General features: G+C 31.2%; 1 protein-coding gene across 1 annotated transcript in view; it reads right to left on the bottom strand.

The window, feature by feature from the left end:
• LOC147064763 (uncharacterized) overlaps window positions 1–18,684 on the bottom strand; it is a 232,849-nt gene that overhangs the window by 46,586 nt on the left and 167,579 nt on the right. Inside the window, exon 6 of the mRNA XM_085958044.1 lies at window positions 11,068–11,284. Within this exon, the coding sequence (XP_085814170.1) occupies window positions 11,068–11,284 (217 nt within the window). The remainder of the gene's footprint in view (window positions 1–11,067; window positions 11,285–18,684) is intronic.

The following is an 18,684-nucleotide window of genomic DNA, read 5'->3' on the forward strand; positions in this document are numbered from 1 at the left end:
GGCGATGTCCCATTGAAGCGGATGAAACTGGTCATTATTATTATTAAACTATGAAATAAGTACTATATCTTGTGTTATAATATGTTAATTATTAAACGGAATTACTTTGGACAATGATATATTATGTTACTTTAATGAGAGTGTGTTTGTACGGACGTTGTAATAAAACTAATGCGGAAACCTTTTTTATATTTTATGTAATATTTTGGATTTGATTCTGAATTTAATTTGTACACTAATGGCAGATAAGACCGTTATAATGATTATGTTACTACAAATTTCTTAACGGCCCACGTGCTCGTCGTAGGTCAAAATTGAGTTTTTATTGTATTTTCAAACCATGATCCTGGACACTCCTTAAACGTTGTAGATAATATATTTATATAATTTTGAAGCCTTCTTATCCTTTATAGTTATTTTAAACATTTGATGACTGCATAAAGTATTTTTTTTAAATAAAATAGAATTCTTTAAAACCTCTCGCTCTAATGTTTTAGAATATAGTCATATTTCGGTACATAACTGTGCAGTGGTGTTAAGATTTTTTACATTTATTAATTTTTAAACGCATTTATAAAACCATTAGTATAATTTATTACGAGATAATTTTTGTAAAATATTCACGATAAAAAAATATATTGACACGCGCGTTAACATAATTTTACTCCCTACTTTAATTATAGTTTGTCAATTTATGGCTACGGCCGTATGTTGTAGTTTAACCACTGGGGAATGCCTAAAGAAATGGCGTATTTCAAAAAAAAACACTACCTTATTCTTAGGTCAATAATTATTATAAAGCAATCATTATTCATAAGATGTTTATCACACTTGAATGGTCAAAGACATAGCTTATAATAAGTATCTTTAGAATCATCTTCAAATGTGTTAATCTTGCCGATTTTTTGAATAATAAAATGCCTAATTCTTGTCAAATTTGGGATCACAGAGATTATCAATATAATTTTTTATCGTGAATATTTTACAAAAATTATCTCGTAATAAATTATACTAATGGTTTTATAAATGCGTTTAAAAATTAATAAACGTAAAAAATCTTAACACCACTGCACAGTCATGTACCGAAATATGACTATATTCTAAAACATTAGAGCGAGAGGTTTAAAAGAATACTATTTTATGTAACAAAAATACTTTATGCAGTCATCAAATGTTTAAAATAACTATAAAGGATAATAAGGCTTCAAAATTATATAAATCGATTATCTACAACGTTTAAGGAGTGTCCAGGATCATGGTTTGAAAATACAATAAAAACTCAATTTTGACCTTCGACGAGCATGTCCCCCCTTAAGCACAACAAAACAATAATAATCTAGTACCTACCTACCCACCTATCGAATACGCATTACCTAAACTTCGTAGCACGATATAAATTATGTGTACTTAAGGTGACAGTATAAGTACGAGAAATAAATTTGAATAACAAAGATATTAAGAGTCGTAGACGCTATGCCGTAGAGCCTCGTAGGCCGTAGAGCTTGGCCCAGCTGCAGTATCGTAGCACACGCGAATCAGTCTTCGTGAAACCACACATGTTACAAAATCCAAAGTTTACGGAAAAGCAAAAACATTTTTGTGGTTTCCTGACTTCGATTAATTAATTATAAGTATAGCATTTTATAGAGGAGTTAAATACCTTTATATTTTATATACTGGCAATATAAACCTGTTTATAAATATTTATAAGAATCGTTTATAAATATTTATATAATGTGTGTTTGGATGAAGAATTTATTAATCATGTCTTTCATGTCTTATTTAAAAACAATTACACAGCATCAGTTGTATTCAAGATATTCTTTATTTGTAGCCACAGAACCCAACAATTTAAAAATATATATACTTAGTCATAAAGGGCATAGCTTAATATCTAATAGTTTAATCTATTTTCAGTTTTTTTAAAATCATAAGAACACGAATTCGAACGAATACAATATATAGGTACGAATCATTACAACATCATTTATGATGATTTGTTACATTAATATTAATTTACATTGGACAAATTAATGATTTATAGTCTACCAGAATATTATATACCGTTAATAAAGATGTATTAACAAAGGTTTTTACACACTAGTTTTCCTATAAACCTAGAACTAGGCGTTCAAATGCAATATGTATAAAATACAATGGTTAACTTTTACTTGACTATTTTTTTTATTCCACGAATAATTTACAAGATTTAAGAATGGAACATTAATATAACTAGCTGAGCCAGCTGGCTCTCGCCAGTCTGTCTCGCTAGGTCTTGCAGACAGCTTAGCGTCCTAATGTATGGTATTGGATTTTAATAAAATTGTGAAGTATGCAGAGACGGCGCCGTTTGACATTTCGCTGATTTTTCACTTTTACAATTTGCAAGTCGTTACTTTCGATATAAATTTAGCGTCATATGCAGAGTCTATTCTAGATTCACCATCCCAGGCTGCTAGACATAGCAGAATAGCAGGTAATTTGATTGCGATTCAATAATATAACGTTAATATTAATCTCACGCGTATCCCCTTGAGGTAATAGAAGAAGATTAGCCATATAAAAAATAAATTTTAACTATTAAATTATTTTGTTTCATTATCTAAAAAAATGCTTGTAGCTATAGAATAATTTTTAAAAAATCAAATTTTGAATTAACATTTTATATAATGTTTCCCGGTGCGGGACGTTCATATCGAAACAAATGTTGATAAAAGAAGAAACTCAGATCTGAGAGGAAGGAATTGGGTTAGAAAGGACTTCGTCTATATATGTATTGATCCAAACTGATTATGATAATGGCATTATAAATATGTAGGTAGATATGTGTATGTATATGTTACGCCTAATGTGTGAAATCGGCAAAATTTTGCCTATGTCATGAAACCCGTTGCCTTATTTATGAAATAGGCAAAATATCTGTCGAGTGCGTGAATTCGGCAGTAATTTCTCTGCCTAGTTCATGCATAGGGCAAATAAGATATTGGCGCTCCGGTGGTGTTTTTTCCAACTAAACCAAATGTGTCAAATGCTCATGCATTGGTCAATATAGATAGTGGCGCTCCGGTGGTGTTTTTTGCAATTAATCAAACTAACCAGATGTCAAATGTCATTGATTATATAAAAATATAGCAATCAATAACTACAATGACGTTCATTTCCAATTACTATGCCCAAAAAAATCTAGAACTATAATATGATAACGGGAGAATTTTATTAAAAGGTATTTTCGTGATTTGATTTGTGCTTGGGTATCAGGCAATGGTCGATTAATTATTTGTGATAGTATGATTAAATTTGATAGTTTGTTGACAGTTGTTAAGTAACCTTAAAATGGACATTCAGTTAAATTCAGAATTACAAAACCTAACCTAACCTAACTTAATAATAATAATTTAATATTATGTCCAATTATAACTAATAAAACCATCCGTATTAAATTTACTTTTTCTACTGTCATGTTGACAGTTTAAGAATTCTATACCCTGCCGAATTCACTCACTCGGCAGATAATTTGCCTAATTCATGAATAAGGCAACGGGCTTCCATTTTTCATAAATTTGACAAAATTTTGCCGATTTCATATAATACGCAATTTCACAAATTCGGTTCAGTTCAATTCATAGAACAAAAAATAGTGGAATCAGCTTAGAGAGGCCTTCATCCAGCAGTGTATTAATCCGTTCTAATTGTGATAACGATGAAATGAATATATTATTATTGTATAAAAATGTTTGATAAATGCAGCAATGTATATATGAAAGAGGAATAGAATTAGTTTTTAGAGACGGCTTCATCGAGTAGTGGATTTATCCTGGTTCATGATGATAATGAGGATATAAATGGGTAGGTATATCAATTTTGATAGATATAGCAATTCATATGACCAAGAGGATTATTGGAATAACCTTCACCCAGCATTGAATCCTAATAAGCATAGTGACATATATTAATTCTTCTATATTATATAGTAATTACATGAATGCAAATAATGGATAATATGATGTAGGTACTTCATAGTGTGATTATGGGATGAAATAATCATAATTGACTTTTTTATTTGTCTATAAAACATGGATTTTTCTTTGGAATAACATTCATCCAGCAGTAGAATCCTAATAAGCATAGTGACACATATTAATTCTTCTATATAGTAACCACATGGATGCAAATAGTGGATAATAATATGACGTAGGTACTTCATAGTGCGATTATGGGATGAAATGATCATAATTGACTTTTTTATTTGTCTATAAAGCATGCATTTTTCTTAAATTGTGTAATAAAACATTTAATTCAACATTATATAACTACTATCTATTAATAAAATAATAAAAACGTTGTGTATTAATTACCTATAGTAAACGTCATTTTTAATTTATCTACCTACGTTGTCTTTGAATATGACAGCTAAAATAAAAGTATTTTGTCTATGGTTCAAAATGAAAATGCATGCAATTGCATACCGAAAATGATGCTCCGTCAATATTTTTTTAGGATAATTTGATTAATCATCGTAGTTTTAATCTTTGATCACCATGATAATTGTTGAAATGTGGCAATATTATTAGATTTAAATAAACTCATCGAATATTGCAAAGAGGCAAAGCAATGACGTACCTATTAATACATTATGTGATTTGTGACAGGCAGGATTTTTCGAATTAAATATGGACAAAAATATATCTATAGGAAACGTTTTTCTGAAAGTAATTGACTATTGTTTTTATGCTCGTCTATAGAGACATTAAACATATTATATGCATTATGTAATTAACGTAAACAATGAATGCTAATAGAAATGTCACATTTTTTCGATTAGGTATTCCTGCAAATTCTAAATTTGAATTCTGCCACGTCAAATGAACTTGTTTATATCACAAAAGAAAACAATTGAAAATCGATCATCTATTATTTCAGTTTGACAGATAAGTGGCAGTGAAGTGGTTTTGGATTATATTTTCGTAATAATTAGTGAGGAAATATGCATTTAATTCTTGTTAAATTTCTTAGTCCGCCAATGTGCTGCTTACAGATTTGAATAATTTTGTGGAATATTAATTTAGATTTCTGAATTTTCGATTATATAGAAAGAATTAAGCGACATTATAATCGATTTGCGGTAGACGAAAGGCAAGATGCGAAAATATATGGTGACGGATATAAAACGCGATTTAAAAACGATAGTATCTGTGATTGTGTCGAGTTTTATCAGATTGTGCCCGATTCAAATGGAAGTAGATTCAGGACTCCAAAAATTGAAGTGAATTCCTTTAATAATCAACAAAGTGGTATTTAAATAAAAAAGTTGACGTATTTTCCAAAATCTCTTAGGATAATAATAATATATAGGAGATAGGAGATAATTATTGAACATACATAATTTTGAAAACACTAACCAACAGAAAAAATCTTTTTTGAAAAAAGTAAGACACCCAGCAGGATCGAACCTGCATCTCTCGGGTGTCGCGCCAATGCATACAGAGTTATTAGCAAGTTCAAGTTACAACAAAAAATCTTGGAGTGATCCGATTCTTCAGATGGGACTATTGTCCATAATATACAGATGTTCCTGTTCTGCACTAGACTTGAGAGATATAAGACATTGCAAATAGGTATAATTGATAATTACATAAATGTTATTATAATTATATTATGGCAATCCCGTGCATTTGTCGCTCAGTTGATAAACATTCGAATGAATCTAGTTTTCGTTAAGAGCATAGGTACATAAGTGAAACGGAAAATAATTTTCAACAATAGGTGGAACGAAATTTCGCAGTCGTCGCCAATCGGAGACTACCAGTCGAGGTGTGAGCACGACAATTTGTTTTGTGATGGCGTCGAAGGAATATATTTTTAAATCGTGTAAAGATGACTAAAAAACGTTAACCATTTACTTGAAAAAGAAAACATGTCAATGAATATACTATTATTATTACTAATATAACAATAACATAACATTAAATGGACGCGTGTTAAATTTGTATGACAAATTATATTTCGTTCGGTTCGCGTCATTTGCACAATCCGCGCATCGCCTAGTCACGATCTTTTTAGACCACGCCTCATCTGAAGTATAGCCTTAATTACCGATGTCGGAAAAAAATATGAGTTATCTGGGAATGGAAATGTATGCATTTAAAAATTACGATTAGAACAATATTCGTCGTCCTAAATGATATTATATTTAAAGTCACCGTGTGCTATTTCTGAAACGACAGATTCACACACGGGTTAACCGGAAAACGCTTTCGAAGCATTCCGATCACGCAAAGCGCCGCAACGGCCATGCCGAAAACGCTCGTGTCGCCAATTATTCAAATTTAAATTGACAACTTTTCAATTTAAGAAGGAATTCCGTGATAAATATTTCACGAAGTGTCTCCGGAATTGTGAACTTAAATTTAATCCCGGTAGCATAACAGTAATTTAAATTCTCTGCAATTTCCCGTAAAATATTCTTAAAATAGAATAAAACATTTTTAATAATATAGAGCATTGCCATTCAATGGTTTATAATAATGACTATTAGTACTAAGTTCTGGCTTCTACTAGTTAATAATATTATTATGAATTACAGTTGGGTTTTAGGGTCAGTGTTTTTGATTTTTTTTTCCAAATTTGTAAACGCGTCAAAGTTATGATTTTAAAACAACGTATATAATTATATTGAAGTGGGTACTTACGGATACTTCTACATTATAGTAGTTTACCGTCATTGGCGTATATAATTACACTATATTGGCGTGACGAGTGTCGTATAATATAATATTGTCAATTCTCGATGAGAAAAAACTTTAACGCTCGCAGTAAAATGGCGCAAAATTTGTGAAAGATAAGTTCTCGTAGATTCAAAGCCACAATTGCCAACCGGTCCGAAGCTTATTCCTTAGTGTACCAAATCATTATACTTGTTACGTTTGACAACATTGCTTGGCGCGGAAAAGTTGGCTAACCCCATTACAAGCTATAATATGGTAGGTACTGGATGCAGTTCATTTTCGATTAATATTTATTATTTGTACGTCAGTTATGGATAATAATACGTCACACTGACTACCTGGAAGATAAAAACAAAGATCAACTATTATCTTCGTGTAATCAAATATTGTTTTGTAGGAAGAAAAGACATTCAACGCGGTATATTACAAAATACCAAGATACGATTTCTTCCACATCGAGTCACGTAGATAGACGGCATACATATATTAAAAATTGCCAAGTCCATAATATATCATGGTCGTGTAATGTGAATATTTGAATAGGCATAACTAGATAGACTCTACATGTACACAGTATTACTTTAAAAATAATTAACATCTATAACTCTACATACTGTTCACATTAATTACTACTTATATATTTTGAAAACTTAACTGTATCAACTACAAAAAAATATACCCGTTCAATTATTGAAACTAATAAAGAACTTTATAAATCATTCAAAAACACCATAAGCTTGGCTATGAATAAATTCATTAATTTCTTTGTGGTATAAGTAATTCGCATTTAGATTTTCATATTGCACAGTCATACTTATGTAATCATACTTATGTGAAATGACTCGCAATTTAGTTATATTTATAAAAATACGTATTTTCGGAGGAGTCAAAGTGTTTTCTTTTAGAGATAATACTGATTAAATTTTTCATAATATCATTCTTAATGCTATCCATCCATTTACCGGATGCTATCCATTTACCACTGGCAAACACAAACGCATACACATCGCACCCCCAGTAAAATACTGTAGTAATCCAGAAAATGGCATTTTGCAGGAGAGCCATTTGAAGTTTCAAATATTCTTTGTAAATACAGGAAAAGTCTGAATGTAAAAATTATTCCTCATTTTTATGGAAAAACATGATCTAACTGTATTCATCATTTTTCTCTAAAACATATACAAATAAAGATATTTGAATATTTCTGAGTTACGACAGTATTTTATTAGGATATTTGAAAATTTCATGGTAAAATTTGAATCAACTCAATATTTTCTATGTAAATTTCCCTACCATCACTCTAATAATTTCAACTAATTTGTTGGGCACTGTAAAGGAATGTTTTCAAAATATTAAGTTATGGTACAATCTTTAAAGATTTATTGAAAAAAAACAAGAAAAATACAATTATTAGTTCAAAACAACAAAAAAATACTTAATTATTTTATTTAATGGGCAAATAAAATTTCTAGATACGATTTTTAATTTTTAAACATCACTTGGAAGAGAAGCAACAAAATCATGATAAAATTCACGATGTTTAGCATTTCAGAGAGAAAGCAAATCCTTCTTTTTAATTGTCGTTATTTTTGGCCGCTCTTGATATGCTTTGGATGAATCGAGACCATCCATCGGTAACGGTTTACCTATTTTCCATTGACGAACATTCAATTTACTACATTCTTCATGATAACTTGTTTTAAAAAATAATGTATGGATAGTCTCTGTCTACTTTTATAACTTTAATCTTCTGCCACAAAAATTTTTCTCCATTTTCATAAGTGTTGTAATTTTTACCGATTTCATCTGCTAGTTTTTTCTTGTTGTGAAAATTATTTGTTGTCATGGGTTTAACAATGTATGGTTGTCCTGTTTTATAACTTGTTTGTACAATGGTAATCATTTGGCCGGGCACAAATATTGGTCCACTTTTTAAAGCTCTAGTCTTCTGCTGCTCAATTGTAGAATGGACAATATCGCCTTCATTTTGGGTATGCCCGATGACCAAAAACTTATGAGAGATCGTTTTATTTTTTTGTGAATTCCTGATGGCATATAAAAACATTGCAGCAATGTATTTATTTTTATTCTACCCGGCACAATTGTCTCTGTAAAAAATAAAATGCTCAATGTGATGATATTTTTCACATGCAATGTAATCGAGTACACAGCTACCAATTTCATTGGATCTTCATGCAGCTTGACTCTCATCCCACATGTATCAGTTTGCAATATTTTCAGTGATATTATAGACTGTAAGATTGTACATTGCCGACTTTCGTTTATAATAGAAAGTTGACACATTTCCGCAAGGAAGCGGTAAAACAGCCTGCAAATCATATACAGCTACATTAATGACGCTGTTTTGGCCATTAGTTAGGGACTCTGCTACGTCTTTGGTCTTTTCATCCCTTGCCTCTTTTTTTCCAGGTTGATGTGTCTCATACTTTTCTTGAAGTTGTTCTTTTTCTTCTGGTGAACAATTATTGTATGGGTCGCATTCAACCCACAAATCTTTTTTAGGCTTAAAGAAGCCAATATTAAATTCGTCATTAAATATGGATGTGTATAATAGTGTTATTTTCCAAATGGCATATTGCTGTCAGCTTGTTGTTTTTTGTATAACCGATACATTTCAGCAATTGTTAATTTACCATCTAAATACAATCTAGATGTCTGTGCACGCAAATAATGTTACTCGATCACTGGAAAGACTTAATGTGAGTTTTTATATCATTTTTTAAATCATCTTCAATTTTTTTGTGATTGCCATGGTGACCTCTTTGTTCTGGAATTGGCGTTCCGAAAAGAAGATCCCTTGTTTTCCACACAGTGGAGCAGTACCTTTCACTCACCCCAAATGTGTTGATAAAGTATTTTTTGCATACTTCTTGTATTTTACTTCCATTTAATTGAAGTTGATAACAAACATTGTTGCCTCTGCTGCTTCCAGTTTTTTTGTTTGAATACTTTGGAACAATAATATCCATGCAACTAGTGAGAAAATTACGATGTATCTCAAGATCTTACTGTAGTAACAGAGTTACAACAGTAATTTTTTGAAAAATATTGTTTTAGTTTTTTAGAAAGCTTCTTGTAAAATACTGTCGTAACTTAGTTACAACACTATTTTATTATCGATTTAACAGTTTTCGGAAAGTAATGTACTGTATTAAATGCTTTCTCTCTGACAATATTTGAGTTTCAGATATGACAATATTTTATTAAAATAGCAAAAAAAAATACGAATCCAACCACATCCATAACTCGAAAACGCCGATTTCAGACTTACGACAGTATCTTACTGGGGGTGCGACATGACTGTAAAAAGTGCTTTCTTAAATCTTTATTTTTCGTACACTAAATTCGATCTAATCGCTTGGTTACCATTATCGTCATGCTGGGAAATATAGTCGTTGGAATACTTTCTTTTTCAAGGTCAAGAATAAAGCTATCACAATTACAATGAAAGGCGTTAATTGTAACACGGAGTTACCGACCTGCGTTTGTGCTGAGCATCGCGCGTCTGACGAATCTAACATTAATGCTTGCGGAGTAATATTTGAAGTGTAAATAGTTCCGACAAACTGCAATAAGATATTATATATCAGTAAGATAATAAAAAAAAAAAAAATATCTATATAAATATTTAAACATTATTACCATGTAAAAAACGTAAAAAAACAAACAGATTCCGATCTTGTTTTTTCGATATTTCGTTGCAAACCTTTGTAGTTTCGTTTGGTATTTTAAGTCAGACGACAGTCTAAAAAAAATCGAAAAAATATTGATTTACTCATCAGTTTAGTCATAAATCGGACAGCTATGAACAATAGGATTTCGAAGCCGTGGGATCTTTTGAGTGTCAGTTGCGTTTTGAATCAATGCGTCATATTCCATAGCATATATATTTTATTTATTGACTATACGTTTCGTGCATTTCAAAAAAATGCATGTTGTTTTATTCAATGTGTATTTGACAGCTTATAACGTCGTGGGTCCCAGGTTCGAATCCTGGGTCTGGCAAGTACACATATTGTTTTTCAATTTGCGGCTCAATGGACCTAATAGGTTGAGCAAGTGGCCGACATCCATTTCTCGTAAAAGAAATCTGTTAATACAAACCTCTACTCTGTGGAGGTCCCCATATGATCTTATTAGGATCGGACGTGGTGGAAAAAAAATGTTACATCTTATTTTCGTAATAAAACTCTTAATACAACATCCGCTTTGTGACGCCTCATATGCTCCGATTAGGATCGGACATGGTAATTTACCGTTTTATATCTACATTTGAGCATGTTTTTTAGTATTTATGAAGCCGTATAATATCGACACTCACCTATGATTGCCTGCACCTTGTGTCGATCCAGGGGCGGCTTGGTAGGGCGCTCTTCCACTCCGGCTCTGCTCCACCTCTGCCCAGTGACGGAACATGTGGCCAGCTCGGCCGGACTGAAGAGTAGGGCGGCGAGACTTCTTGTTAATTTCCTGTAGTCAGCCCACTTCACAGAACGAACTTGCTCCTCGAGCAGCTCAATCCCTTCGCCCAGTTTTATCTGCAATATCGAGAAAAAATATTATAATAATACATATCACTTTAACTAATAAACGGTCTTAACTAATAATAATCGTTGATAGAAAGACACAATAGTAATTAAAATCAAACACAATATATGAGTCGTATAGTATCAAAAGTAGATCTGTGCGTTATTCATCATTTCGAGAAAATGTCGAAAAAGTTTTGTTGGGTTTTTTAGTGTTATAATAGCATGAAATATGTTTCTACATTTAGAAATTAGAAATTCAATTAAAAATCAACAGCTCTACTTTTGTTTCAAAAGTATATTATATATTCCATGTAATTTGATAAATACCAGAACCGGCTTCGTCCTTACGTATGCGAAAACTACATTTTTTTTAAAAATCATTTTGAACAGTTTTTTATTTTAGAATATTGTGTTTCATTAGAATAATTGATAATATAAATTACGGGTGCCCAACCAGTGTTTTCTAGATTGTCGATGGCTATTATAGAAGACAGCAGCGAGGGTGGAGGTAGGCCGTTAATATCCAATATAAATAATGCACAATAAACTTTGTCAATCGTACGTATTAGTTTTCATTGAATTAAGAGTACAAATTGCAAATGGTGTTGGTTAGTTTTTTTTAATCCATATCACCCCTGCTTAAACCATACCAAAATATATAAAAAAAATGTTTCAATCTGTAAACTAAAAAATAATGTATGATTTAATGGCATAAATTTAGATATATTTTATAGATAGATGAATATTTTTGACTGGCTTGGTTTACGCAAGATTTAATTGAATTTTAAAAACAAAGCAACACTACATGCAATATGTATTATTGATGTCGGATCTTAACAGCCTATGCCCCTCACCACTAATAAAAGAGGGTCAGCGACTCAAAAAAGGTGATTTAAATATTAGTAAAATTGTATATTTTGTAAATATTACGTGTTGTATTTTAAGTGAAAAAACTCGGTGCTGATCATTATCAAATTATATGGAATAAGTAGTATGAAAGTATATAATTATATAATTATATTAGTAAACTAACGTTAAAACTAATGTACCTATTAAAAGAGGGAGTTATAGCACTATTTATAGCCACAGGTAGGTACCTACACTAATTTGGAAGTTAAACATCACATATGTATTAATTACACATAAATATTTTTTTTATTTGGTAATGAAGGTGTATTCCTACACAAAATGATACTACCGTGTCTTCGTATAACAAATAACCATTAATGGATGGATACCTGGCCTTTCGAAATCCGGATGAAATTGTAATTGATAGGAAAAAATAGAATTCCTCTTGTGTCTATGAAAATGTATGCTATATCAGATAGCTATCAAAGTTTTCTCTTGTGTGTTAATAAGTATGTACATTAAAAACTCGAAGAAATTCATATAACCGTTTTGTTTAGCAAATTACAAAAAAACATCGATAGATACAACATTGCTGAACACGTTTAAATCCTGGCTATTTTGTAGTTAGTAAATTGTACCCAATAAATGGACGTATGAAAACCATAAATCAAACTTCGCCATCGTTTATTACCACCCTGGGACTCCAAATTTATAATATATTACACAATTCATGTATTTTACTCAGGAAACTACTTTCTAGACAAAAATAAACGATTTTCACGTCGGACCTACTTTTTGCAAATGAAAAAAAAACAAACAAAAAACTGTTTAAAAGCATACATATAAAATTTCTACGGCTATTTTTCAGTTATCACTTTTTAACTACATTGATTTGAAATGCGAATTGTGCAGAATATATCGATGTAAATAAAACAAATTTATTATAGAAAACATGTCATATTTTCCTGTTGGCATTTTGGCCACTGTAAGCATAATTAACGCCGAATCGCTAATGTCATCACTTTAATCAAAACTATAGGCCGCCAAAAATTTCCCTTGGGTTTTCCCCCGAAGCAATTGTGATAGTGGTCTGAAAGTTCACTTGTGGGTACGTATACGTACTACATACTAAGTATAGTGAGAGCCTTACATCACCCGGATATTTAACCAGAAGGCCACTCATGTAGTAAGTATATATTTATAAGGTTAATCTTAATCTAGTTTTTTTGTATAAGTAAGTAACACTAATTACTATAAAAGTACTCAATCTTATATGGCTAAACATCCTTTCAGACGAGGTACCTATTCACCTAACTAATTGCCTACCCAACTTTATAGTAATTAATTAAATTATTAAACGTAACATCATAGTTAGAAAAGCTGTTTATGTGAGCGAAAGCCGTTTCGTAAAAATCATTATTTATATAATATGGTGAATACCAATAGTGATAACACATATTATAAATTACCATTGTAAATAAGTAAACATTAAATCTCAATAAAATCAAAACCTACATTAAAATAAAAAAGAAAATTATAGAAAATCTCTTTGTATTTTGTTATATTTCTAATCCATTTTTTTGTCTATTTCGGCCTATTCTGGAAAATGTGCCCACAAAACATAACATTGTTTATTACATTACATTCTTACCAGTGGCTTGTTAGGATAATATCCCAATCTACGTGGTATACCTAAGCTTACAATAGTACCTCCGTATGTTATGTTTTTAGTGTATGCCAGTGGCGAAGGGTGACTTTTGGAAAGGGGTAGGCTGTGGAGATACGAGAAAAAATACACTTGTCAGGTATGCTTACGGGCAATAAGAAGATAATCCGATATTACACTAATGACAAAAACACATTAAATCGATGAAATTTCAATAGCTCACTGACGATATAAAATTGAACGATGAGTTTAAATTATGTATTTGCCTAAACATGCATGCACGCAACATACGCTCTTAACATGTCATCTTTGAAAAAACCCGTCGTTATGTATCTGTTCCAAAACAATTTACAATTTTACCAGTATAACTAGATATTTTTAAATACTTAATTATTTAAAGCACTGATGAATGACTTAGGTACAATATCAGATAATTTATCCACATTCAGAAGACACAATAATCCGCTGAATATAGCTCACAAATCAAAATAACGTTCATCAATATCTCAAGTCTCAACTGACATAACTGATTGAATAAATCACGTTAGTCTATGACTGAACTAACTGATAAATAAAAAACACGAGATACAATTAATTTTTATTTTTCGAAACAATTTACAATTATATCTGATTGAACCCAATAGAAACAATTTTTTGAAATCACATTATTTATTTATTATTTGCTTAAAGCGGCAATATCATAGACATCGACAATAAACATATCCATACAGAGTTTAGGCTGTTCGCGTATTGCTTATAAACTCCATACACATTTCCGGACACACGTGACGGGCCATATAAAATTCAGTTCAAAACAGATGGCGCTTGTGGGAAATTATTTTTGATTCGAAACTTAACTAAACAAACGGTATTCTATATTCTGACTATATATGACTCTCAATTTTATTGTCTTAGATTTTGGACAGTTTTTTTTTAAATTATTTTAATTTATCTATTTTTCTTAGATCTATTTTTCTTAGAAAGTAGGCTTTAAATAATCGCCAAGTATGGAGCCTTCGCCACTGGTGTATGCAGATTTACTATGTTGGCCCTGTTCACTTTGGCATCATTTCATCCGATGGATCATTCGCGAGATTAAATGGCTAATTGTGAGGGGAAAAATGTGAATGTCAATTCGGTTGACGATGTCTTTGTTTACGTCATTTGAAAGTCCCAACCCGATCCTCCATAGGGATAGGGTTAAAGGTATAACATAGGATCACAATTAGGACTCAAAACACAGAGCAACCTTTGGCCACTTTTCGCAGGTGAACAACATCGTGCCGATGATCCAGTGGTTCCTCATCTCTAAAATTAAACACCATCGCCATTTTTTCGCCACTAACTTTGTTAAATCGACGCAATCAACAAAACGCAGGTTCAGGTTATGTCTTGCAGGTTCATGGTGCATTGCTTCAGCTGCAGTTTTGTATGAGGGAGCTCCAAGGACTGATTAAACGATCTAATTTATTATTTTCGTTACGACCAATACGAAAATCAATTTCGGTTTAAAATGTTCGTTAAGATGAAACCGGTATTGTTAAAATAAAAATAATAATAATAAATGTGGAAATAATACTGAAATACTGAATAATAATTGTTAGATTTTATTAATTAAATATATTTTTTGTAAATATTCATCTTGGGACCTAGGTTTTTCATTCAAGCAATTGGCCACCGAAATATGTTCAATAGTTTTCGTAAAATTTCAAGTAGGTTAGGAACGAAATCATATATTATAATATAAATATGTACTTCAATTTATTTTTTGTATGTATTACGGTGCTATCCTATTAATTTTATATACCATAGATATTAGATACCAACGTAACTAAATCGATAAACAAACAGATCTCTTGCGAGAAAAACAAACGAATCAGTATTTTTGTGAAAATATAATATTCCCACTCATTTTTATTAATTTTATTCTACGCTTTACTCGGCGTAAAGAAAACTAAATATTATTAATTTGAACTCAAATTTTGTTGTTATTTATTGTATTTAAGTCCATTTGAATATTATAGAACGATTTACGGTGAGTTGTTATACTACATACATTGTATAATAAAAGGGGTGTTATAACACATTCCCACGGTGTAGTTAACCTCTTGATTTCTTATGATCGTTTAACTTAGTCCAATAGACAGTTTTCGACACTGTGTAATCTCATGTAAAAAGCTCTACCTTGTTTACCAAACTACCCTAGTATAATAGCAACAAAATAATTTTATTTATAAACACGAGTACACGAAAAACAACTATCAGCGCATGTTATTCTCTGGAAAATAAAAATATTATACGATCCTCTGGAAAAGCTGCAAATTAATTAATCCGAATGAAATTTTATCACAGCAGAAAAGAGAGAAATTCATACCATTAGCCAGGCTATTATGCTGACTGTGAATAATACGAGGAACGTTAATTATTTTATCTACCTCAGTGTGAAAGCTCAGAATGGATGCTTTGAAATAATACTTTTCTTGATGTTATGCATGCACAATCTCAGTTCAGTGCGATTCTAAAATTTAAAGAGGATCCTAATAAAAAATATTTGATTTGGAGCATCACTCCAACAACCCAACACACAAATTTTAAAATTACAAATTAATCAAATATTAAAAATTAGGTAGGTACTTAACCATTTTTGTTGAAAAATGTTCCCACAATTTTATCGATGCTCACGTATACAAGAAACACAGACACGTAATGTAAGAGAAATACAGTAATTAAAACTAACGCAGCATGGCATGTTGGACATAACGCAAAAATACCACAAATTCAACCGATAGATAAAGAAGCATAGATGTGATAAAAGTCGCTAAATAAAATGGAAATAGGCAGAATATGTCGTTCAGCAAGTAGACAACCGCCGGATAAATGCCGTCAGACAGAGGTACATACTCAAGGAGCACTAATAATCGGTTTTTTCGAAGTTTTAGAAAGCATAAAAATTATTCTCGACTTACTGATAAACACCTGCATGGTTAAATTCGAAATGCATCTCGGGTAAAAGTAAGATTAAGCGGTGACATAGACATGAAACTGTTTTTAAATTTAAAATTTAAAAACCATTATTTTTTAGACTTCATACTACCTTCTCATAATAACAACAAATCAAATGTAAAAAAAAATCACGTTATTTAAAACTTAAATTACGTACTTGTCCTGAAAGGTCAGGGTAAAACTCTTAAGATTTTTTAAAATCTTTTACGGAGGTCTTGGTTTATGTATGAAAAAAAAAACATAATGCTTCCAGCGAAATTTATGGGGTCTATCTACATGTTTTTCTTGTTATTATACGTTATGTTTAAAATAGCCTACAAGATGCCCCCGGTAGTATAAAAAATCATGATAAATAATCAAAATATTAAAACTCTGGGCAGAGAGAGTATATTATGAGAGGCAGCGAAAAATGGAAATAAAATCTTTTTTTGTAACTCGACTAGCTAGAATTTTATATTTGAATGTTTTCTATAATGCGCCAAAGGCAGTACAGAATACCTTCGGAAAAAAGGTCGATAAGCTAAGCATTTGCTTCCGCATGAATATTCATGAAAATCCACATTGAAAGATAAAAATCCGTATATTTATGTGTTACTATGAAAGATTTTCAATTGTCTATCTTGGTTATAGGTACAACACATAAAAATAAACTTAGCACTTTATTTAAATTCTTATTTTCAATCAATGGTTGATGTGTTGACAATTAAAATAGGACAAATAATAACTACACATGTTATGGGCGAAACAAGATTCAAACATGTGACTACATTATAATATGAAATAAGTATTTTATTCCTAATAATGGATATGGTTTATAATGTGTCATTATTATTGCCATAGCAAACGTATAAATAATATATATAATTTAAATATGTTGGCAGGACTAGTCCTAATTCAAACACTAACACGACAATAAACATAAATAGGTATCAATATGTTTTCATGGAATAGTCATAGAACGATCACTTGAGAACGAGATCTCATTTATAGAACGTTCATCCCTGCGAGTTTTTTTTCCCGCGACGCGTCAGTGAAAGCTGCTATAATATATCCTACATAATTACATAGTACCACGCTCCATTGCAATCGTCTGGCAGAAAATTATCACTGCGTGTGAAACAGGGGTTGGTTACCGATGTGCTTGTACTATACAATCCATACCACTTCTATATCAATATGTATGATAGGAATATTCTATATTGAACATACATAATTTGGAACAACATGGAAGAACATATTGTACCTACCCACTGATAAAGCTACCAGTAAATGGGGCAACCACATTACTATCACGTCACGTACGCTCACTTGCTGTAACTTTGAGAAATGTAGTCTATGGTTTCGTCATTCCGCAGAACATTTTGAATGATCACTATCTCTATAAATTCAATTATTCTGGAACGTGCCAACTCAAATACTTCTTCGGATTGGGAAAAGGAGATCGAAACTGATATGTATAATCTTTTACAGATATCGAACAACACAATAAAAAAAACGACAAGAGCATGGGTCCATTATATAAATTAATAGAAAACGAGAAGCATCGGGTCAATCAATTAATTATTGGCAGTCAAAATTACGTACAATTTCCGTTTTTGCATATACATTTTTATAGTGACATATATTTTTTATAAAGACCATAGATAATATACGTAAACAAAAAACTAAGAGTCATAAATAATAATCTAAAAATCCATAGAGCTAACCACTAAAAACAAAAAGCACGCGGTTGTGACGTGCGTCGAAAATGTAACTTGCTGAAAATAAAATAGAAAGTTCAATAACTTGATTGTTGTTCTGGCCATTTTACTGACAATGTTCGCTTTTGGTTCAAAATGTACGACGGGGTGGGAGCATCTGTATGATAACATTTTAAATACCAAGAAAACCG

Source organism: Rhyacophila brunnea, unplaced genomic scaffold (genome assembly GCF_057557595.1).
Source record: "Rhyacophila brunnea isolate RB1 unplaced genomic scaffold, BYU_Rbru_1.0 scaffold_7, whole genome shotgun sequence".
Lineage (NCBI taxonomy): Eukaryota > Metazoa > Arthropoda > Insecta > Trichoptera > Rhyacophilidae > Rhyacophila > Rhyacophila brunnea.